The sequence below is a fragment of the Anolis sagrei genome, chromosome 1 (assembly GCF_037176765.1).
Source record: "Anolis sagrei isolate rAnoSag1 chromosome 1, rAnoSag1.mat, whole genome shotgun sequence".
In the NCBI taxonomy this organism is placed as follows: Eukaryota; Metazoa; Chordata; class Lepidosauria; order Squamata; family Dactyloidae; genus Anolis; species Anolis sagrei.
In genome coordinates, this window is record NC_090021.1 from 176,588,743 (window position 1) to 176,608,934 (window position 20,192).

Below are 20,192 nucleotides of genomic sequence, written 5' to 3' on the forward strand. Positions count from 1 at the left end.
CACTTCACCTCAGAGGGAGGCAAAGGCATATATTTCCAGGAAAGCCCAATGATAGGGTCACCATAAGTTGGACATAACTTGAAGGCAAACAACAAACAGAAGGGTGGTGCACCTTACTCAGGATCTGACTGTGGAGTGAAAACAGTTCAAGTGTAGTTGAGCCATGGTTTTAGAGAAAAGCCATTTGCACTAAGTACATTATAATATCTTAACCATAGAAAGCACTGTGAACTTCAGCTACTTGCTCCTCCCCCCCCCCCCCCCCCCCCACTTTCTTTTTGGTTCTACTAAGTGCTCTTCACTGATGGGAGAGTTTAAAGATCCGTATGAAGTGCATGCTCTAAACACGTGTTTTTCCCTTTCAGATGGAACACGACAGATTCCGTTGAATGATGAATTCCTCACAAAAGTGCCAGAGGCAGACCTGTCCCCAATGGAGGTCATCGTTTCTGTTTTTATTCCATTCTCAAAGGATGTAAGTTTGTATGTGTGTGCTTCTATTCCCCTCTTCTTCATAAGTCATAAAAGGAATGGAAGAGAAGGAGAGAGATACAGACACAAGGAAAGGGGGAGATACAGGGAGATTCCAGACGTACATTAAATACACTACGGAGCGGGTTTAAGAAACCTGCTCCGAAAAGGGTTTATGTCAGCACAGTTAGGGGAAAAAAATGGGCCAGATGCCATCTCGTATTTTCAGGACGGCATTTGGCCATCCCGGCTGCCAAAAAAACTCTTAAAAATAAAAATAAAACTTTCTTCTGGCCTGATGGAACATACCAATGATGCACGAGGAGCCCCTGCTCCCTAATCACTTCTGGCTCCCTCCTTTGCCTACTAAGTAATGAGTATTAACATTACCCTTAAGAAGGAATGCGGGAGTAGCCTCTTTGCTTTCATGCCATTTCCAGGGTTGTGCTTCCAAAAGGCTACACCTTCAGCTGTGAATTGGCAGTGGGCTTTAATGTCTCCTACATATAAGTGCCTTCTGGATTAGAAAAAAAAAAAGGCTCTACTGATTTTGGCGGAAAGGAAATCAGCAACACAGTTCTCCTATGAAATAAAAAATCCTCTTCTTTCCTCTGCCAGGATGAATTTATTTCAGCTTTCCGACAGGCAGAACGCCGGAAAAATGCCTTGTCGGTGACAAATTCTTCCATGAAGGTCCTCTTCCAGCCAGGCACTGATGTCATTGAAGACCTGGCTATTTTTTATGGAGGCATTAGTGGTACAACTGTGAGTGCGAAGAATTCCTGCCTGAAACTCATAGGAAGGTATGACAAAGTTAAGATTCATTAAGAGAAAGCTGGGTCCAATAAGGTGAAGTTCCAGTTCTGGTCAGGCCATGGTGAGGGTTAATGTATAGCAGAGTAACTTATTAGCAGCAACATGACTCAGCACCAGTAGCCAAAAGTGATAGGAGGCCTTAGGAGGCTTTTCTTTAAAGCAAAATAATATGTTTGCACCGAACTTACACAGGAGCTTCACACAGTAGCATTTTACACACAGCAGCCTTCACACTGGAGCTTCACACATGACGTCTTCAACCTGGGGCTTCTCTCACTGAAGCTTCTCACACTAGGCCATCCTCACACTGAGACCTATTCATACTGAGGCCTTTCTTTTATGGAGGCCTCTCTAACACTTGAGACTTCTCATACTGAGGCCTCTCTTAGACTGAGGGCAACTAACACTGAGGCGTACTAAGCTATAGACACACCTGCTTATATTGAGGTGCAGCTTTTGCTGAGTCATTGCATCCATTTAACCATTTCAGTGCTTGACTCACATTTTTGTAATTAAAAATACTTAGTTAATTTTTAATATTTCTGACAGTTAATACAGAGTAAGGCAGCATAACTTCCTTTTTTCGAAATTTAATAAAACCCATTGTATGAATCAGAATTTTTTTATAATGTAGGTGCATATTTAAAGTTTTGTTTTACGTAGTTTTGAAGATCAAATTAGGTAGGTGACGTCCCCCATTCTCTATTCTCCATACATTGAGTAAACCGATTTCTGGCATTTTTCATGACTCTTGCTAACATAGCAGGCGTTATGTTGGCAATTTCTTCCTGGCTGTTGGTCTTCAAATCTTGTAGGGTCCTTGGACGGTTCACATAAACATGGGATTTCAAAAAAAACCCATAGAAAAAAATCACAAAGGGCCAAATCTGAAGAGCGGGCCGACCACTCCAAATCTACTCGAAAAGTAGGCCTCAATGGCAAAAGCACGCTCCTCACTGTTCCAATGCATGATGGTGACTGAACTGTGTCAGGACAAAACTTTATACTCCCGCCTCTCGAATGAGACCACTAGCGCTCCGCTATGTCTTCAACCGACTGAATGGCATGCATTTTTAAAAAAGGAAGTTATGCTGCCTCACTCTGTACCATGGACAGCCCCATTGGGAGATGCTCAGGTTGGTCACAAAGAAGAACAAGGTTTCAATGTTCCCCTGAGGTTTCCTAGATGGAGTCCATAGAGCCTGCTGTGCCAAGAAGTCATTCTCGTGCCAGACGGCATGATTCCAGCACATCCACTTGGAAAGGTCTATTCCTATTCCTATCCACCCTACCTTTTTTCTACAATGTTAAGATAAGTGTCTTTTTGTGCAATATCCTTTGTCTCCTTAGAAACTGGAATGACCAGTTCCTTGATGAAGCTTGCAGGCTGATTCTTGAAGAAGTTGTTGTGTCTCCTTCGGCACCAGGCGGGAAAGTGGAATATCGGCGCTCCCTGCTTGTCAGCTTCTTCTTCAGGTTCTACTTGGAAGTGCTGCACTGTTTAAAAATGATGGTAAGCAGAATGGTACTCTCCTTGGTACATGTTCACATGGCATATGTAACAATAGTATAGATGGACAGGTAAGAAACTGTCCCTCCTCATAGGAATCTCACACACCTCCCCACTAATCCTATTCTATGTCACGTCTCTTGTGACAGATTGGTTTCAATTCTATATACTTTCCCCCCCTACACCTTGTACAATTAAATGACCTTGCTTAAATCTCCCCTTTTTCTATGTAGTGCAAGGTGTTCTTTGTCTACTGTCATTCTTTCATTTTTCTGGATTTCATACTCATAGTTTTGATCCCTGACATACAGCTCCTGCCTCCCAAAGTCGGGGCTGCCAAGTGAACATTAACATGGCAGTCCAGACCTCAGCAAGTGAGCAAGGGGACTGTTCAGAGGAAAGACAGGCCATGTGTGTTTGCTTCACCCAATACCTCCCTTCATGGTCCCGGGCAAAACAGCCGGTATGAGTCCCTCTACAGAGGTAGAGAAAATCAGGATATACACGTTTTAAATAATAATAATAATAATAATAATAATAATAATAATAATAATAATACAGATGCAGCACACAGGAAAAAGAGGAGCCAACCCTACGCACCATTTCAGTTACCCTATGGACGTATGGATCTGGTTCATTTTCCTCTTCCTTTGTGCCATGACTGTCTGTTTAGCCCAGAAAATGATGGAGAGTAAGGAGGGAGGAGAAACACATAGCTGAAAAGATGAGGAAGAGGAACTAGATGTGAAAGGTATCCTTCCTATCTGCCACGTGTTCCACCTGGCATCTCCCTTCTTTCGTCCAGCTGTAACAGACACTCATGGCACACAGGAAGATGGAAAAGACTGCAGCCTAAGCAAAGTGGTGTGTGGGGCCACCTTCTTCTCCTTTTCACCTCAAGACCGCAGAGATGACACCCTATTCCCTCATCCCCAGAGATATTTATGTTTTTTCCACTTTCATGGGAAGCTTCACCTGTAACCATTAGCATATCAAATTTCATTATTCTTTTAAAAAGCAAATATAACAAAGCTTGTTAAGACCCTATAAGCATTATAATGAAGTGCCACCATGTAAAAGTCCTGTGAAAAGGGCACACCAAAAGAAGCTGAGTGATTAGGTCCTTAGTTTAGAGAGAGTGAAACTGTAAGCTACAGGTGGCACGTGTCTCCCCATCTGTTTTCTAACCCCCAAATCCTGTCAAGCTCCTTCACAATTCATTTTTAAATGGATGAAAAAACACGAAGTTGTAATATTTATTTATTTATTTACAGTATTTATATACTGCCTTTCTCACCCCTGTGGGGACTAATAGGAAGGAAGATGACAGTCTCTAACCTAAAGGACGGAAAGTCAGTATAATGGGTGGGAGGAGAGAATGGTAGTCAGGTTGGGTAACTGTATAGATGTTAGGATATATTGAATTGGTTCATTTTTATCAATGGTCCTTAACCTGTGGGCCGTGGACCAACAGTGGGCCACAAGGATGAAAATCTGATCCGCAAGCCTCCTTTCTCTATTTATTTATTTATTTAATTAATTTCTGCTCCTTTCACGCCACCTGCCACTCCTTCCCTGTTGCTGACAATGGCATATGTTTTGTATCAGAAACTAGAGCTGATGTGGTCTATCCAATGCAATTTTCTGAATCAGCACCACAAACCGAATCTAAAATTGACCAAAAACGTATTCATAACCCTTTTGGTACTAATGTTGGAGAGTGGTCCCTGGTCAAAGTGGTCCCTGGTAAAAAAAAAAAAAAATGGGAACCACCGTTTTTTATAAACACGTATATAGAACTTTTTCTTATTGATAAATATGCAAATTTAGAAAGAAAAAAGGAAAGGAAAGGAAAGAAAAGAACCTAATGTGTTTAGTTATTAGAGCTCCCATCAAACCAAACCAGCATGGTCACTGGCTATGGTTTGTGGGAATTAGCTGTAGTCCAAGACATATAGAGGGTATCATCATATTGGGGGAAGCTGTGCTAAACTATATTTCTTAAGAACTAAATGGCCTTTCCCTGGCTCCACTCTCCTCTTCCTGTAGTGTGGCAGAAAGGAGGATATTTACCTTCCCACTTCTGTTTTAGATAACTGCAACTTGCTGTGTTCCCTATTCCAAAGAAACCTTGGTTTATCTTACCTAAGATTAATGGAAGCAAGCCAACCTCAGACACAATTTATGGAGCTGCCTTCTATTTGCTAACTCTAGCTTAAATAAACTACAATGAAGAGTTCAAACAACGCTCTAAACTGTGGCAAATCTAATGCAGAAGTGAAAGTTTCTGAGCACCTCATGACACACCGAGAAGTTAATACTACTACTACTACTACTAATAATAATAATAATAATAACAACAACAACAACAACAACTTTATTTCTATACCGCCCTCTCTCTTCAAGGGGATTCAGGGAGGTTTACACATAAGAAGGCAGCCATTCAGCACCTAAGTGAGTACAAAATATATCAAAAACATATCAAAATACACTATAGAGCACAATAATAACAGTGAGTTTACCATGAAGGATTAAGCATTGAGATAAAAATATAACAGAATAGTCAGTAAGACATAATTACTGTATATACTCGAGTATAAGCCAACCCGAATATAAGTCAAGGCACCTGATTTTACCACAAAAAACTGGGAAAATGGATTGACTCGAGTATCAGCCGAGGGTGGGAAATGCAGCAGCTACTGGTCAATTTCAAAATAAAAATAGATACCAATAAAATTATATTAATTTAGGCATCAGTAGGTTAAATGTTTTTGAATATTTACATAAAACTGTAATTCAAGATAAGACTGTCCAACTCTGATTAAACCATTATTCTAACCTTCTTCAATGTAATTATCCTTACATGTCCTCCAATAATAATAAATAGAGTAAAATAATAATAATAAAGTAAAATAATAAACGTAATAATAACAATACAGTAAAATAATAAATGTAACAATAACAATAATAGAGTAAAATAATAAATGTAATAATAACAACAACAATAAAACAATAAATGCAATAATAATAACAACAACAAAGTAAAATAATAAATAATATTGTCTCGATCATAAGCCAGGGGAGACTTTTTCAACCTAAAAAAGGACTGAAAAACTAGGCTTAGACTCGAGTATATACAGTATATACAGTAATTAAAACATAAATAAACATTACAGCAATGCCCTCAAAACAGTTTAAAATACAGTTACATTAAAAATGGCTAGTGCCAGTGTTCCTTTAAGATGTATCGTGGCAGCCATATAGTTGAGGAAAAGGAAAACCTGTAAGTCAGTGTAGGAAGCCTAGGCTTGTTCTCATAATGCTAAATTATAATGTAGTGTGCACATATGAATGAGGCCATTCTGGCTTGAGACATGTGCCTGTTCCACACAAAAGTCAATATTGAAAATGTTGTTATGTTAATGTAATATAAATGTTGGTAGAATAAGAATGAGTTCTTAAATTATCTTCTCACAGTATCCTTTCCAATATCCTGAATTGCCAAAGGAATACATGAGTGCCTTAAGCGAGTTCAAAGAGAAGCCACCACAAGGCATGCAAATATACCAGGTCAGTGGAGTTTGTTTCATAAAATTTGGTCCAAATTTGGTTAAATATGTTTATAAACAGTGTCTCCTGACCTAATGTCTCCCAGTCTTGCTGTGGAAGGCATCAGCCACTAGAAGTAATGGAGACTTATCTTCCATTTTCTGTCAACCACAATACCGATGCTTCTGCCTGCCAGCAATCTCCACTGTGACAATCGGAACCAAGATCCCTGCCTCAATTCCTCTTTGCACTGGAGATTGCTGATGGGGTATGAGTTGAAAGGTTAGCCTGCTGTCCTTTTAATATTTTTTTTATTCTGAAGTGGCCCTGCCCTGTGGAATTTTTTGTGTTTGATGTTTGATTTTATATTGCTGTGCTGTTCTTTATATTGGTTTTTGCATTTTATGTTTTGTGTATACTGTATTTATTGTGTTGATGACATGGCCACATGTAAGCCGCCCCGAGTCCCCCGGGGGAGATGGAGTGGGGTATAAATAAAGTTATTATTATTATTGTTATTATTATTATTATTTTACTATTTGCAGTGGCTGAGGTTCAGGAAAGCTGAATTTGGAAACTTTTACGCAATCATAACTGTATGGGCTTTGAGAATATGAATCAGTAAAAATTCTGTTGTTGTTGTTCATTCGTTCAGTCGTCTCCGACTCTTCGTGACCTCATGGACCAGTCCACGCCAGAGCTCCCTGTCGGCCGTCACCACCCCCAGCTCCTTCAAGGTCAGTCCAGTCACTTCAAGGATGCCATCCATCCATCTTGCCCTTGGTCGGCCCCTCTTCCTTTTGCCTTCTACTTTCTCCAGCATAATTGTCTTCTCTAGGCTTTGCTGTCTCCTCATGATGTGGCCAAAGTACTTCAACTTTGTCTCTAGTATCCTTCCCTCCAATGAGCAGTCAGGCTTTATTTCCTGGAGGATGGACTGGTTGGATCTTCTCGCAGTCCAAGGCACTCTCAGAACTTTCCTCCAACACCACAGCTCAAAAGCATCGATCTTCCTTCGCTCAGCCTTCCCTAAGGTCCAGCTCTCCCATCCATAGGTTACTACAGGGAATACCATGGCTTTGACTAGGCGGATCTTTGTTGCCAGTGTGATGTCTCTACTCTTTACTATTTTATCAAGACTGGACATTGCTCTCCTCCCAAGAAGTAAGCGTCTTCTGATTTCCTGGGCACAGTCTGCATCTGCAGTCATCTTTGCACCTAGAAATACAAAGTCTGTCACGGCCTCCACAATTTCTCCCTCTATTTCCCAGTTGTCAATCATTCTTGTTGCCATAATCTTGTTTTTTTTGATGTTTAGCTGCAACCCAGCTTTTGCGCTTTCTTCTTTCACCTTGATTAGAAGGCTCCTCAGCTCCTCCTCGCTTTCGGCCATCGGAGTGGTGTCATCTGCATATCTGAGGTTGTTAATGTTTCTTCCAGCAATTTTCACCCCAGCTTTGCATTCATCAAGCCCCGCACATCGCATGATGTGTTCTGCATACAAGTTAAAAAGGTTGGGTGAGAGTATGCAGCCTTGCCGTACGCCTTTCCCAATCTTGAACCAGTCTGTTGTTCCGTGGTCAGTTCTGACTGTTGCTACTTGGTCCTTGTACAGATTCCTCAGGAGAGAGACAAGGTGGCTTGGTATGGCCATCCCACCAAGAACTTGCCACAATTTATTATGATCCACACAGTCAAAGGCTTTAGAATAGTCAATGAAGCAAAAATAGATGTTTTTCTGAAACTCCCTGCCTTTCTCCATTATCCAGCGGATATTGGAGAAAGGCAGGGAGTTTCAGAAATAATTCTATAACAGCCAATATCATTCCATAGATATATAAACTCCACTTGCCTAGTTTCCAACAGCCCTCACAATCTCTGATGATCCTTCCATAGATGTGGGCAAAATGTCAGGAGAGAATGCTTCTGGAACATGGCCATACAGCCTGGAAAACTCACAGCAACTCAGTGATTCCAGCCATGAAAGCCTTCAACAACACAATGTTATTCTAATTCTAATTGCCAGTGAAATAGAATGGTTTTTAAGGTGTATCTGAATGTTTATAAGATAATGATCCAATGTAAGAGGACTATTACTGGAAAAGGCCTTGCCTTGTCTCCACATCAATTCTGCCTGTGAAAATGGAAATCCCTGGACTGATTGACTTCCTACTGTTTCCCAGGATGTAAACCCTCATCAGCCTCCTCAGGACCCAGTTGGGCGTCCCATCATGCACGAGTCTGGTATTAAACATACCACTGGTGAAGCTGTCTATGTCGATGATATTGCTCCAGCAGATGGACAGCTCTACATGGCGGTGGTCACCAGCACACGAGCACACGCAAAGATACTGTAAGTATTTAAAAGGCATTTTTGCAACTGAAGTGTGGGACAAAGAGTTTCACAACATTTTCCCCTCTTCTTTGGTCTTTTTGATTCAGTGGTGAAATGGCAAAAAGAAGAAAGCAGCAATTTACTTTAAATAAAATTATGGTGATTCTTTGAGGTACCAGGTGTGCTTCTTTGCTGTACTGGTCTAGAGGGCTTCTGTTTTCAGCTTTCCAAACAGCTTTTCAAATAGCTTTTTCTGTTTGTATTGGTTAGGGTAGAAGGCTTAGAATCCTGGACAAGCCTGAAATACATAGAGTATATTCATAGTACCTGTTACACATTTTGACACCAGCTTCATGACTCCATCCTTTGGCATCTTGGGATTTGTAGTTTGGTGGTGAGGTACCATATATACTCGAGTATAAGCCAACCCGGATATAAGCCAAGACACCTAATTATACCACAAAAAACTGGGAAAACGTATTGACTCGAATAGAAGCCAAGGGTGGGTAATGCAGCAGCTACTGGTAAATTTAAAAAAAAATGGAAACCAATAAAATTCCATTCATTGAGACATCTGTAGGTTAAATGTTTATGGATGTTTACATAGAACTATCATTTAAGATATGACTGTCCAACTCTGATTAAACCATTATTTTAACCTTCTTCAATGTAGATGCGCTTACGTATTCTTCCAATAATAATAAAGAGAGTAAAATAATAGATGTAATAATAATAATAATAGAGTAAAATAATGAAAATGTAATAATAACAGTAATAATAGAGTAAAATAATAAATGTAATAATGATGATGATGATGATGATGATGATGATAAGAGTAAAATAATGTAAATGTAATAATAATAATAATAATAATAATAATAATAATTAGAGTAAAATAATAAATGTAATAAAAATAATAATGATAACAGAGTAAAATAATCAATAACCTTGACTCAAGTATAAGCCAAAGGGGGCTTTTTCAGTCTAAAAAAGAGGCTGAAAAACTCAGCTTATTATTGAGTATATACGGTAATTCAAATTATTTCCTATGAAGTTTTGATGATGGAGTTCAGAGGACTTCAGATGAGGAGAACTACATGTATGTCTCACCAAATTACACAAGCAGGATACAGGATTATTGCAGATCTCTCTGTAAGATACAGTTGCGATTTTTAGCCTTTTGAAGAAAATGGTTGTGTTTATTGGAGGAATTGTGTTAAAATACGGTTATGTAAGTGATGTATACTTTTGCGTATAAAGTAAATCTGTCAGGAGGGGAGAAAGTATGAAAGTTTGTAGGTAATTGGTAATTTTCTGAGGTTGAAGGCAGAAAGTCCCCTGAGAAGTATGGATAAGTTAGTCTTGCAGTTACTAAGAATGGTCATAGTACAAGTGAGAGTGACTTAAGGATAGAAATAAATTAGACTCAGTTGAGTTAGTTCAGGTTGGATTATGGGAAGGCAGAGAACCAATCTGAGGCCCTTCTACACAGACATGAAAGTCCAAGTTGAAGCTGGCCTAAGGTCAAGATCTCTACAAATTTATTTTATGTGTGGAGACCTGTGCACAGCGACCAATACAATCTTCACAGAAAGAGCTTCTAATCAAATGACATGGTTACCCCAAAGATTGGTGACTTCTTATCTGTTTCAGCTGTCATCTGCTTTCACAGCTGTTGCAATATTATCTACCATGTTATCATCCACCTGTTTTGCCGTTGAGGTCTTTGCATCACTCTTGGTCTGGTTCCTTTCCCATGACCCTGCTACCATGGGTAGCCCTGCTGAGAGTATATATAGGACCCCTGCTGGCTTTTCTCATAGGCTCACTGAAAACACAAACCCACTCACCATGACAAGGTGAAGATCTGATGAGGGTAGTCATATTAGCTTAACAGAAAGCAATAGAAAATAAAAATGTCAGGTTTGAAAATGAATGACAGAGAAACTGATTTGGGCAGATTACATATCAGAATTGATAGTTTGCTCATTGGGATGAAGATTTCAAAAGGAAATAACTTAATGGCGTATGAACTATGTTGTATTATATCATAACGCGAGGAAGGTACCATATTCTTGATTTGAAATTCCATCCTTGGTTAAACTTCATATTCAAGCTGGGGAAAGAACACAAGATTTTTAGACTTACATATATTGAAGGTTTTACAAACTTACCTGTTTCTAATTGCAGGAGTATTTGGTTCATCTATTCATTTATTCCACTAACTGGGAGAAAAGTTGAATTTTATTTTTTAGCCTTGAATCTTTCTGTTTTATATCATGAACAAATTCATCTCATCCTTCGTTAGGACCAAAAATTAGTCCATACAAATTTCTATGCCTGGTGTTTTTCAGATCCATTGACTTTTCAAAAGCTTTGGAAGAGCCAGGGGTAGTTGCTGTGGTAACAGCTCATGATATTCCCGGCGAAAATGGTGATGAACATGAGAACATATTGGCTGAAGATGAGGTACATCTTCATTTAAGCTTTTTGTTCAACTTGGATCAAACCCCCCATTGGATTCAGATATGCAGGATTGTGACCCAAATCCATTTTTTTTCTGCCAAAGATGCAGGTTTATGGTTATCCTGTCTAAATAAATTCAGTAAAATCAGCAGAACTCAATGCTTTGGAGGAATACGCTAACTAGTTCCGGGGAAGGAAAATAATCAGTAGTTGTCGTGCTCCATTCAGAAGGTCTTTGAATACATCAGAGGCATTCCAAGGAAGCTCAGAGTTTGAGGAGCACAGTTTGGAAATGATCATAGACAAAATAGTTTTGACTGGGGTTCTTCAAAACCATCGCCACCTTATTTAATAAAGCCATTCAGGTTCACATTGGGTTGTTCTCATGCAGGCAATGTATACTAGACACAATGTCTGTGATATAGTCAAAGGAAGAGCCCAATCCAAGTCTGGTTTAAAGAGAAATAAATGTAATGAAAGAGGAGGCAGAAGAGATTTCAAAGTTGCCCACCAGTAGTGAGCTCCTGGACAGTAGACACACTGTCCAATCATAGATTTCTCCTTATGCATTCTCTAAATGATAATAATGACTTCTAAAATGGTATATTTATTTATGAGATCAATTTATATTATTGCTATGCAATTGGACACCATGGATGATGTATCTTCTGTCTTTGAGCATGATGCATTCCCTCTCTTTCAGCATTTTAAACAAAGCCACCATTACTAGTAAGAGGTCACCTACCAATTGTGGAAATTTGCCAAACCTATACTGATCTTTCCACTATTGAATGCATCAGAGGCATTCCAAGAAGAGTTCCAAGGAAGCTCAGAGTTCCCAGAGCACAGTTTGAAAATGACTGTAGACTTAGGAGAGCATTGGTTGAGGTGTTTCAAAGCCATAGTATCACCAATCTGCATAATAAAACCACTCAGTTTCATGTTGTTTGGTCCTCCTGTAGGTAATCTTCATTGGGCACATTATCTGTGGTATAGTTGCAGAGACCTATGAATGTGCAAAGAATGCCAGAAGCCAAGTGGAGATAGAGTATCAAGATCTGGAAGTGATTCTGACCATTGAGGTAAATACCATCCTGTGTTTGTGAAGACTGGCCATGCTTATCTTATATTCTGTTCTTGCCAGTAGGGAAGATAAGATGAACCCTATAAGATCAGAATATGGTCTCATCTAACATTCTGCTCAGATAAGTCTGGGAAGCCCTTCAATAGGTCATGAGGGCAACAGGCAACCTTTGCAGCCACTGAGTCCATGTACCCACTATACCTGAAAGCCACAACCTTAACAAATGTGCCAAACTATATTTTGTGGTAGTGGTTCCAAAAAACAATTGGAATGTTGCTGCTATACTGCCGGTTCAGTTCCACAGATTAGCTTGAATTCTATTATTTAGAGAAGAAAAGCCTGCCCTTATCAAATCTCTACAAACCATCTATTTTTAAAGGAACTCTTCTGTCTTCCAACCTTAACTGCCTTCTTTCAAGCAAAGGACTAATATTGGGAAAATGTTCCACTCTCTTGATTGCCTTTTCCTCTAATCCAACAGAGAAAACCATAGGAATATCTCAGCAACTATTTGCAAAATCACATCTCAAGCACAATAAAATGGAAATTTAGCACCAGAGTTTCAATGGACAGGAAAGGAGCATTTTGTCACATTTTGTCACACTGAACACAAGGCAACTCTTTGCCTGTAGTAAATTCAGTACAGATGTCCTGGGAGAAGATTCCATCACATTTTAAGCACCAACAATGGTCATAGCAGTCTTCTTTTCTGTGTTCTTCTAGAACTAAACAACAAATTTCTTGATCTTTTGCAGGAAGCAATAGAGCATAATTCATTCCTGACAGAAGAAAAGAAAATAGAAAAAGGAAATGTCGAAGAAGCTTTTCAGTCAGTTGACAAAATCCTGGAAGGTAAGCCATTGCCAACCCTGGATGGAGTCTTAGTGACAGAAGAACAATACTACTGCAAGGTGGATCCAGAGAAATGAGTAACATGTCACTGAAATGTATCACGGAGGAGTTTCTTTTTACAAAACAGAAAAATTGACCTAAGGTGAAAGGCACAGTATTGGATATTAGGGCTGGGCAACCACGGAAAAATTTGTTTCTAAACTCGATTCGTTTTTAGGGGTTTTTTGCGTTTCGTTATTTAAAAGAATTCTGAAATTTTTCTTTTAAAAAGTTCGATATTTACGAAATTTCGGAAATTACGAAACAATTTCGAAACAATAACGAATCGATTCGTTAATGGCGGACGCGATTGCGCAATACGCTAAAAAACCCTCCAAATGGGACAGGGGGAACTTCTGAAGCTTCCCTCTCCCTCTGTTGTTGACTGTTGGTGTGATAATTTATTTTTTATCACTGATAAAACAAACAACGACTATAAAACTTGCACCAGACATACGGAAATAATAACGAAATAATAACAAAACAATTTTGAAACAATTACGAAACAATTGCGAAACAATTATGAAACGAATTGGAAAAATTCGTTTCGTTTTTTAGTTGCTCCTGAATGGTTCAATATCACTTCGTTATAAAAAAAAATAAGGAATTAATAACGAATTACGAAATTAACGAACGAAACCGCCCAGCCCTATTGGATATTGTTGCACTGCAGGCAAAAAAAAAACTAGCTAGCTATGAATCATTCTTTTCCCCGCAAAAGTTTCCATTGCTGCATTTGGATTGTTCTTAGGTGTCTCTCAGTATACTATATATGGTTTCTGCTCATTTAACTACCCTCCTATTATCGTGTACATTTTTAAATAGGTGAAATTCATGTTGGAGGCCAAGAACATTTTTACCTGGAAACAAATAGTATATTTGCTATTCCAAGAAAAGAGGATCAGGAAATGGATATTTATGTCTCTACACAGGATACTTCAAAGGTGCAGGTGAGGTGACCCAAGACTTTGATGTCACCAGTTATCCCACAATAATTTCTACTGAACAGATTTTGCAGATTATGGGGCATTTCAGAATTTTGAAAAATCTTTTTGGTCAGAGGTGTGGGAAAACTACATCATACAGGATTGATAGAGATGCCTCTGTTGTGCTGGTAGACATGACAGTAGCCTGTCTCCATCTTGAGGTGGACTGTGTATTTGCATCTAGTTTAAGAAGGAAATAGGGGCATGTTGTATAATCATATGCCCAGACTGGAAGTTTGTTTTCTTTACCATGAAACTGATTACACTTCATATAGCATTCTTGTCTAATCTTCCTTTAGAGACATGGTATGTGAAAGGTTATAGCTTATTAGAAAGTTTTTTCTTTGCAAAGGACATGTAATATGTGTGGAAAAAAAATCTGAATCCTTCCCCCCCCCCCACCCCTCCCTAGGAAGTAGTGGCTTCAGCATTAGATGTTCCATCCAATAGGATCATTTGCCACACAAGACGAGTGGGAGGAGCTTTTGGAGGCAAGTCAACCAAACCTAAGTTTTTTGCCGCAATTGCAGCAGTAGCTGCACGCAAGTAAGTGCTGTCCTTCTTTATCATCTCACTGAAACCACCTAAAACAAAGAGTATCCAATTTTGATGCAGTAATAAGGTTTCTGATGTCTCCTCTAGCTTCCAAAATGCAGACAGCTTTCCATGAAGAAAAACCACTGTTTGTTTAGGGTGCAACATTATTAAGTCCTGGAATTTCAAACCATCATAACCTTTTTTGGCATCATATATTAACATTGCTAACCTGGATAGCATTTAAAATATGGACACATAGTACAGTTTGAAAATGCAGATATCATTGAAGTATTCAGAGTCAGTTTATAAGCACAATTATTTCATTTTGTCCAAGTTCAGATCCAAAACATTGCTATAAACAGCTCCCAAAAAAGAATGAAAGTAACTGACATAGAAGTTGTACCAACTCAGAAAAACCATGGAGCTCACTCTTCTACAGACCAGTCTACAAGAGCCTTAAGGAGCAGGCACAGAATTGAAATGGATATTTCCAAATGCACACGTTTGTTCTCAGCATAGCATATTTTGACCCAGTACTTTCTGTTCCTTTCCCCACACCTACCCCAAACTTTCCCATGCTGCCACTGAAAGCTTCCAAACTTGGAGGACAGCCAAGGATAAGTAATCCAAAATATTCAAGGACCTGACATACCTCTTTGGTTTTATTCTTGTCTTTAACCACATCATGGTCCTATGGTCTTCCCTTTAGTTTGATGGAAACTGATTACTGTATGAGAAGTGTTACCTTATGATCAGACATTAGTATAAGAACCAAGGGCATCCCCACCATTAGGCAGACTAAGGAAATTGTCTGCTCTCACAGACACAGAGGTGCGTATAACAGTAAGGTAATGGAGGAGAGTGTTGCAGACCACCGCACCACTCTTGCATCTCATCCCTCCATCTAGATCACTGTTTCTCAGCCTGAGGGTCGGGACCCCTGGAGGAATCACGAGGGAGTTTCAGAGGGGGTCCCCAAAGACCTCCAGAAAACATATATTTGGCAGAGGAGGCTGAATATCTCTCCGCCTGTCCTCTTCCTTTTTAGAAACAGATGGCAAATTCTCCCACCAAAAGCCCTCCTCCACTGTGATTGGCTGGCCTCTCAGCTAAGGGGAGGGCTGTTTCTGAGATTCCAAGCGGGGAGTGGAGAGCAGGCATGCTGGGTGCATGGCAGTGTGGTGAACATGTGCAAGTGAGGGAGAGTGTGTGAGGATGGAGGGAGACTTGCGCCAGCGTGTCCCTTCAAGGCATGGGGGTTCTGTGTGGGAAGTTTGGCTGAATTCTATCATTGGTGGCGTTCAAAATGCTCTTTGATTGTAGGAGAACAATAAATCCCAGCAACTACAACTCCCAAATGTCAAGGTCTATTTCCCCCAAACTCTGTCTGGGTTCACATTTGGGCATATTGAGGATTCATGCCAAGTTAGGTCCAGATCCATCATTGTTTGCATCCACAATGCTCTCTGGATGTAGGTGAGCTACAACTCCAAAACTCAAGGTCATTGCCCAACAAACCCTTCCAGTATTTTCTGTTGGTCATGGGAGTTCTGTGTGTCAAGTTTGGTTTAATTCCATCGTTGATGGAGTTCAGAATGCTCTTTGATTGTAGGTTAACTATAAATTCCAGCAACTACAACTCCCAAATGACAAAATCAATCCCCCCTTCTAACCCCAACAGTATTGAAATTTGGGCGTGTTGTGTATTTGTGCCAAATTGGTTCCAGTAAATGAAAATGCACCCTGGATAACAGATATTTAAATTAGAATTCATAACAGTACCGTTCATATCGTTATGAAGTAGCAACAAAAATAATTGTATGGTTTGTGGGTCACCACAGCATGAGGAACTGATCTAGATGGTAGCCTGACATGCCAACCTCATCATCACCTAGATTGACAAGATTGACAAAAGATTCAGTAGCCACTCAAGTTTGCCTTTGTACATGGACTAGGAAGGGGAGCCATTTCATTTTTCTCCTGGTGGTACTGAATATGCCTGTCCCTGACTCATGTACCTTGGGACAGAGCATTCATACTTTGTAACTCAAATTTACCTGGTTAGCAGCTACACTCGCCCCTTACCTTGAAGCCTTTGTTTTGATTTAGAACTGGCTGCCCTGTCCGTTTTATCCTGGAGCGAGATGATGACATGCTAATACTTGGAGGTCGACATCCTCTATGGGGAAAATATAAAGTAAGTTGTACTAATTCCAGCAAGTCCTAATGTATTTACATAAAGGACTCCCCTATGAAGGCTGATTGTGAGTGAGAATTTGCATGTGTTTACTGGCTTAGGGAACTGGGCATGTTTAGCCTGAAGAAGAGAAGGCTGAGAGGAGATATGATAGCCATGTATAAATATGTGAGAGGAAGCCACAGGGAGGAGGGAGCAAGCTTGTTTTCTGCTTCCTTGGAGACTAGGACGCGGAACAATGGCTTCAAACTACAAGAGAGGAGATTCCATCTGAACATTAGGAAGAACTTCCTGACTGTGAGAGCCGTTCAGCAGTGGAACTCTCTGCCCCGGAGTGTGGTGGAGGCTCCTTCGTTGGAAGCTTTTAAGCAGAGGCTGGATGGCCATCTGTCAGGGGTGATTTGAATGCAATATTCCTGCTTCTTGGCAGGGGGTTGGACTGGATGGCCCATGAGGTCTCTTCCAACTCTTTGATTCTATGATTCTATGATTCTATGATTCTATGATTTTTCTTTCTTCGTATTATTTCCTGCAAAGGATGAATTTACTAAGTTCTTGTGGGGTTTTTCAGGCTATATGGCCATGATCTAGAGGCATTTCTCCTGACGTTTCGCCTGCATCCATGGCAAGCATCCTCAGAGGTGAGGTCTGTTGGAACTGGGGAAAAGCGTTTATATATCTGTGGAATGACCAGGGTGAGACAAAGGACTTTTGTCAGTTGGGCTAGGTGTGAATATTTCAACTGACCACCTTGATTAGCATACAATGGGCTGACTGCCTGGAGCAAACTCTTCTTGAAAGGTAATTAGATGTCCCTGCCTGTTTCCTCTCTGCTGTTTTGTCTCACCCTGGTCATTCCACAGATATATAAACCCTTTTCCCCAGTTCCAACAGACCTCACCTCTGAGGATGCTTGCCATAGATGCAGGCAAAACATCAGGAGAAATGCCTCTAGAACATGGCCATATAGCCCGAAAAAACCCACAAGAACTTAGTGATTCCAGCCATGAAAGCCTTCGACAATACAAGGATGAATTTGTTCCTCAAGTAATAATGATATATGTTACAGTTAACATTATATACTGTTGCTGTTAACCACAAGCAGTGCAAGAAGGATAGTAGTCATCAGACACTTTTTCAAAGTGGAAGCTATTAGTTCAGAGATGCAAACATGCCTTGCTGGAGAAACAACCGGACTACCTCAGCCAGGTTAGGCTACATAATGATGCCTGTGTTTCTTCATGATCCATTGCATAGTGACGTATAGAGGGCTGCCTTTTTTAAAAAAAAAAGTTTGGAAATGGCAGTTGTCTAAAATAATAATAAAATATCTAAATATTTTGAAATATCAAACATTTGATTAGTTCAAAACAAGTGAATCAGTGTGGTATATTGGCTAGAATGTTAATGAAGATTTCAGTGAATCCCTGAAATACTTTGAGTAGCCTTGCACCAGATATGCAGCTTCAGCCTGGCCTACCATTGGCCCCTTCCATACAGATGTATAAAATTCACTGTGAATGGGATTATATGGCAGTGTAGACTCAGCTAATCCAGTTCAAAGTAGATATTGTGAATTATCTGCCTTGATATTCTGAGTTATATGGCTGTGTGAAAGGGCCTTTAAGAGGGCTATTATGTCAATACAATATGGAGTAAGAGGGGCAACTTACTAGAGGAAAGTTCAGAAATATTTTTAGTAGTTTCTAGCAACATTCAATTGTTAATAATTGAAAACTTTTAACTGGGGGGATAGAAGAGAAAGAAATGAATGTACCTCATATGTACAATGTGCTATTGCGTTTCAGGTAGGATTCATGAATGATGGTAAAATTAAAGCGGTTGATCTGGAGTTCTATATAAATGGTGGATGTACACTAGATCGATCTGACCTGGTGAGTTTCTTGGTTGAAAATGGAATGAAATTGTTTTACCTCCTAATAATTGACCAAAGAGTAATTTCTCTAATCTAAATTGTTGACATTGTAATCGTGTATCGCTTGGATACTTTCCTTAAGAACCCATTGTACAATTCTGAGTTGAAAACAAATTTTGGCAGGTATGCATTTCTTTAAATGTAATATGTGTGCAATCCCTTAAGTCAGGCATATATAAAATGCAGCCATCCAGATGTTGTTAGATTGCAACTTCAGCCCAGAGAGCCAGTAGTGAGGGATTCGGGTGTTTGCAGTCCAAGAACTTTTGGAGTGCCATTCACTATCCTTGCCTTAAATTACCTTTTTGAAACAGAAGGAGTAGATATATACTAAGTCTGACCACTGATCTTCCTACCTCAACCAGTATCTACATCAGCTGGTAGTAGTCCCTGAAGGTTTCCAGTACATGTACAAGAGAATTCCTTTGTAGGTTGAGGAAGTGTAGATAAACATATGGTACTTTCTCATGCATGGTTGTTGGACTTGGTAGGACCCATAAATGGGGGAGACATAATCTCAATGTCAATATTTTGTTCTTTTTTGATCATTCTGGAGCTCCAGTGTTTCTCCAGATGTTTCTGGAAGCGTCTTCCTTCATTCCTCATGACTAATTTGGCCCAACAACATCTACTCTAAGTAAAACCAAGGGCCAGTGCAAACATTGACCTCCAAATGACACCTGAGATGCAGCCAAGTTGAGTGGGAGTTTTTGAATGCTCCTGGCTGCCACCCTGTGAGAGAAGAAGCATGTCACTTGGAAGGATTTATGTCCAAGCCAACACACCATTCACGTACTTTTCAATGTGGTTGTTTTGTCTTCTGCTTTGTAGATTCACTGACGCACAGAAGGGTTAACCAATTATTTGTGTATGACTATGCTTAGGTTCTCAGCTATGTTTTGCTAAAATGTCCTAATGCGTATGACATCCAAAACTTCCGATGTCGTGGGCGGGCCTGCAAGACTAATCTGCCATCAAATACATCATTTCGAGGATTTGGATTCCCACAAGCAGGGCTTTCTGCAGAGTCCTGGATAGTGGCTGTGGCAGACCAGCTTGGCTTACCACATGACCAGGTAAGTACAGAAAGGGCAAGAAGATATACTGGGAGTCTTTAATGATGTTTCAGGGTGTAATGCCCACATTTTGGGAAATATATATTTTCACATTTGTATTGACAATAATTACACATCTAAGAGAGCCTCCAATTTGCAGGTTTCCAATTGCTAAGACTGGGATTGCAGAGTGCTCACCAGAAACCCCTTCCTACACATACAGCTTTGCTCTCACTTTGTTCCTTGATTAAAATTATAAAAGGGGGCAAGGCTGTGGGAAAATGCATGTTCTCTCAGTATATCGGTTTTCTTTTCAAGCTTGTGATAGGTATAACCTAAGGTCCATTATTTCTGTAGTA

At 39.9% G+C, this 20,192-nt stretch overlaps 1 protein-coding gene across 1 annotated transcript in view; it reads left to right on the forward strand.

Annotated features, from left to right (window-relative positions):
- LOC132778701 (aldehyde oxidase 2-like) overlaps positions 1-20,192 on the forward strand; it is a 58,573-nt gene that overhangs the window by 18,344 nt on the left and 20,037 nt on the right. Inside the window, exons 13-26 of the mRNA XM_067470595.1 lie at positions 366-475; positions 1,090-1,274; positions 2,638-2,812; positions 3,258-3,260; positions 6,275-6,367; positions 8,530-8,699; positions 11,036-11,150; positions 12,110-12,229; positions 12,987-13,083; positions 13,948-14,072; positions 14,521-14,654; positions 16,755-16,842; positions 18,651-18,737; positions 19,663-19,854. Of these exons, the coding sequence (XP_067326696.1) occupies positions 366-475; positions 1,090-1,274; positions 2,638-2,812; positions 3,258-3,260; positions 6,275-6,367; positions 8,530-8,699; positions 11,036-11,150; positions 12,110-12,229; positions 12,987-13,083; positions 13,948-14,072; positions 14,521-14,654; positions 16,755-16,842; positions 18,651-18,737; positions 19,663-19,854 (1,694 nt within the window). The remainder of the gene's footprint in view (positions 1-365; positions 476-1,089; positions 1,275-2,637; positions 2,813-3,257; positions 3,261-6,274; positions 6,368-8,529; positions 8,700-11,035; positions 11,151-12,109; positions 12,230-12,986; positions 13,084-13,947; positions 14,073-14,520; positions 14,655-16,754; positions 16,843-18,650; positions 18,738-19,662; positions 19,855-20,192) is intronic.